The sequence below is a fragment of the Erinaceus europaeus genome, chromosome 23 (assembly GCF_950295315.1).
Source record: "Erinaceus europaeus chromosome 23, mEriEur2.1, whole genome shotgun sequence".
Lineage (NCBI taxonomy): Eukaryota > Metazoa > Chordata > Mammalia > Eulipotyphla > Erinaceidae > Erinaceus > Erinaceus europaeus.
In genome coordinates this window covers 9,223,081-9,227,418 of record NC_080184.1, presented here as the reverse complement: position 1 = coordinate 9,227,418, position 4,338 = coordinate 9,223,081, and the positions used below count along the sequence as shown (strand labels likewise).

At 48.4% G+C, this 4,338-nt stretch overlaps 1 protein-coding gene across 1 annotated transcript; it reads right to left on the bottom strand.

The window, feature by feature from the left end:
* Positions 1-859: 859 nt before the first annotated feature.
* On the bottom strand, positions 860-2,281 carry LOC103127012 (splicing factor U2AF 65 kDa subunit-like). The gene has a single exon (XM_007537946.1). It carries the CDS (start codon positions 2,279-2,281, stop codon positions 860-862), a length of 1,422 nt encoding a protein of 473 aa, XP_007538008.1.
* Positions 2,282-4,338: the final 2,057 nt, after the last annotated feature.

The window sequence follows — 4,338 nt, the reverse complement described above, 5'->3', positions numbered from 1 at the left end:
TTTTTTTAATACAACATGTTAAATTAACAAATTTGTCTTAGAAAATACAAAACTTTGACAGAAAGGAAGGTAAGGTGGAGGGACTAAAGGACAGTCAGCTAATTAAGAAAGTGGGGGGTAGGGGTGGTGCAGCTGGTTGAGCACACATGTTCGAGCCCCTGGTCCTCACCTGCAGGGTGGTGAAGCAGTGCTGCAGGTGTTTCTCCATCTTCTCTCTCTATCCCCCCCCTTCCTCTCAATTTCTGGCTGTCTCTATCAAATAAAGATAAAAAAATTAAAAATAAAGTGGGGGTGAAACAAGGCAGCAAGGTCCCTGGGGGGGCGGGGCACCAGACAGACAATAAAATTCAAAGTCGTGGTCCGGGAGGTGGCAGTGGATAAAGCACTGGATTCTCAACCATGAGGTCCTGAGTTCAATCCCCGACAGCACATGTACCAGAGTGATGTCTGGTTCTTTCTCTCTCTCTCTGTCTATCTTTCTCATAAATAAATAATTCTTTAAAAAATAAAATAAAATTCAAAGTCACCTGTTCATAAAATATAAACATGCTATGTTTCTACAGTGCAGGGTGGGGGTGGGACGGCTTCCAGAGGTCGGGGCTGTGGGGTCCTTCCCTGCATAGCTGTGTACCCCTCCACTCCCAACCCCTGCCTTCCATGTCTGTGGGGCGTGTCGGTGTGGGCATGTGTGCACACTTCCCACACATGCCCTCCTCACCCCCCACTGCCATTCCAGTCACTGCTGGTTGTCGATAGGTTTCAATCCTCTGCCCATCCTCATAGAGCGAAAGGGGTCGGGAATTTATGGGGAGAAGCACCCCCCTATAGCCCGCCCTGCCCCTGCCCTCCCCCACCACCTCTACCAGAAGTTCCTGTGATGGTAAGAGTCAGGGTCACAGTACTTGGTGACAACCAGTCTGTTGGCGAACTTGCGACCTGTCAGGCCCTGCAAGGCTTGCTGACAGTCAAACACCGATGTGAACTCCACGAAGATCTTTCCACATCCGGGCACTTCTACTCCAGCCACAGGACGGGGGATCTCAATGGACTTGACGACCCCGTACTTGCTGCACTCGTCACGCACGTCCTCCACAATGTTCTCGTACTCCTCGTCATCCAGCAGCTCCTCCGGCAGCACCATGTTCAGGAGGCACAGCACCTCGGTGGGGTGTCCACCCATCTGTACTTGCGAGCTCATCAGGTCTGGCACTTGCAGCATCACGGGGGTCTGGTTGATGGCACTCAGGGGGCTGACCAGTGTGGCATTCTTGGCTCCCACATTAGCCTTTTGCACAAGCAGCTTCTTATCTCCCAGCTGCATCCCATTCAACCCGTTGATGGCCTGATCTGTAACGTTGGTGTCCACATACTCACAGAAGGCATAGCCCTTGGAGAGCCCCGTGGCACTGTCCTTGATCAGGTTGAAGGCTTTCAGGGGACCAAAGAAAGCCAGCATCTCTTTGATCTGGTCTTCCTTCATGTAGTTGGGTAAGCTTCCAATGAACAGCTTGTGGGCAGAGTCAGGAACCACCGTGGACACAACTCCGGGCACATAGACGGAGGGGTTCTCTGACATGCCGGGCAGGGGCTGGTAGTCATGAGGCCTGCGTATCTTCAGAGACTGGCCCTGGAAGATGATGCCATCAAATGCCATAGCCTGGGTTGTCTCATCCAATGAGCGAAACTCTAAGAAGGCAAAGTTTTTTTCCTGGTTAACCTGCACAGCCAAGATGGGGTTCCCAGAGCCCTGGGTCAGCCCCCCCAAGTGCATCTGGGTATTGAAGAAGTCCATCATGGTTTCCTCAGTGACGCCAAAGGGGATGTTGCCTACATAGAGGCGCCGGGCCTGTCTGGTCCTCTGGCTGCCGAACACAGGCACTAGTGTTGGGGCCACGGTCAAACCATCAGATATCATGGTGGGCAGAAGGGCTGTGGCTGGAATCTGGCCAGCAGCTTGCATGGACTTGTACTGCATGGGAGTGATGTGCTCGAAGCCCAGAGGGGCCACGTCCCAGTATTTGTACACCTTTTTCTTCTTCTCATGGCGGGGGGAGCGATTCAATCCACCACGCTCCTCTTTAGAGCCTCTGGCTGATGATTTGCTTTGCTGCCGCAGGTCCCGGGAGGTGCCACGCTGGTCTGGGTTACACGAGTCTTGGCTCCTGCGCTTGCGCTCAGGGCTCCTGGAGTGCCTGTGGCTTCGCTTCTGGTGTCGGTTGTCCTTATCTCGCTTTTGCTTGTTCTCATTATGACGCCGCTCCAATTTGTCAAAGTTCGACATGTTGCAGTGGCCGTGTAGGGTCCTGTCAGAAACAGAATTTATTCATATTTAAAATTTATTTAAATCATTATTTATTTACTGGATAGAGGCAGCCAAAAAAATCAAGAGGAAATGGGGTGATAGAGAGGAAAAGACACACCTGCCACATGCTTCACCACTCTCAAAGCTTTTCCCCTGCAGGTGGCGACTGGGGGCTTGAAACTCAGTCCTTGAGCTCAACCTGGCCCTGAAACAAAGTTTAGGCAGTGAACAACAGGAACAACTTCAACTCCCTTCATGCTGCAAATGGGCTAAGATCACAGAAAGAGAGAGCTTACTGTCTATTAAATGTCCTTCCTGCCTGAGGTACAGAGGTCTCAGGTTCTGGTCCTAACACCACTATATGCTGGAGATGATCAGTGCTCTTGTCTTTCACGTTCTGTATTTTTCTTTCATTAAAGAATAGATAAAGGGGGCAGGCGGTAGCACAGCAGGTTAAGTGCACATGCCACAAAGGCACAAAGACCTCCGAAAGGATCCTGGTTCGAGCCCCTGGCTCCCCACCTGCAGGGGAGTCGCTTCACAGGCAGTGAAGCAGGTCTGCAGGTGTCTATCTTTCTTTCCCCCTCTTTGACTACCCTTCCTCTCTCCATTTCTCTCTGTCCTATCCAACAACAACATCAATAACAACAACAAGGGCAACAAAAGGGAATAAGTAAATAAATAAATAAATAAATATTTTTTTTAAATAGCCTCCAGGAGCAGTGGATTCATAGTGTGGGCATTGAGCCCCACTGATAACCCTGGAGACCAAAAAAAAAAAAAAAAAGGAGACATAAAATGGGCAGTTGTAGATAGAACAATGGTTATGCTAAGAGACTGTGCCTGAGGCAATTTCCAAGTTCAATCCCCTGCACCACCATAAACCAGAGCTAGAAAAAAATCAGAGCTGAGTACTTCCCTGGTTCAAAAAAATAATAATAATAAAATTAAATAAAATACTAGAAATGAATAAATTTGTAATAATAAAAACTGTTATTTGCAAGCATGCAGCAGAGTTGTCAACTTGTCCACAATTAACTTTTTGGTGAAGGATTAACTAAAACTTTCTGAATTCTCCCCTATTCTAGCCCCAGCAAAAATCCTCCCTCTCAGAAAACCAGACCCCACCTTAGGTATACCTGGTCCCTGCATTCCCTTCTCTTCTTTCACATATTTACATAACTACCTACAATGTCACCTTTCTTCAGACCCCCTCCTCCCTGGCCTGACCCTGCTCCTCTGCTCATAGTGCCTCCACATAAAGATGAGGAAAGAGAGGAGTCAGGCGGTAGTGTACCAGGTTAAGCGGCCTTGGCGCAAAGCACAAGGACCAGTGTAAGGATCCCGGTTCTAGCCCCCAGCTCCCCATCTGCAGGGGAGTCGATTCACAAGCGGTGAAGCAGGTCTGCAAGTGTCTTATCTTTCTCTCCCCCTCTCTGTCTTCCCCTCCTCTCTCCATTTCTCTCTGTCCTATCCAACATGATGACATCAATAACTACAACAAGGGCAACAAGAGGGAATAAGTAAATAAATATTTTTTTTAAGTTATTTAAAAAAAAGATGAGGAAAGAGGAGCAAGCAGGAAGGCTGCATCTGCTTCATGTGTAAGTTGGAAAGTCTGGTAGATTCTAGGCTGATCTCAGACCATGTTTGTCCTGGGTGGGTTCATTCATCAACACTTTCCTCACAGAATGTGCCATGCGACCTCCATAGTCCCTGGGAAGGACATTACATTTATGGAGTCCACCAACATCCACATGACAAGGCGGGTCACCTATAGATCCTCCTCCTTTAGCCCAGCATTTCAAGTTTGATAAAGGGAAGGGGATGCAGGACATTCTCAGCTCACCTCAGACCCTGGGTTCCCTGACTTCTAAACTTCAAGGACAAGTGCAACAAGGTGGCACCTCATATCTCACTTTTAATTGTGTGAGAGTAAATACCTTTGGACAATAATAATTTGGAGCGGACCAGAGATCTTTGTATTTGTATCTTTCCTCAAGTGCCTCTAGCCAATTAATTTTGCTGTTTCTTCT

Excerpts from the sequence above, each read along its gene's own strand:
- LOC103127012 (XM_007537946.1), bottom strand. The coding sequence starts at position 2,281 with ATGTCGAACTTTGACAAATTGGAGCGGCGTCATAATGAGAACAAGCAA.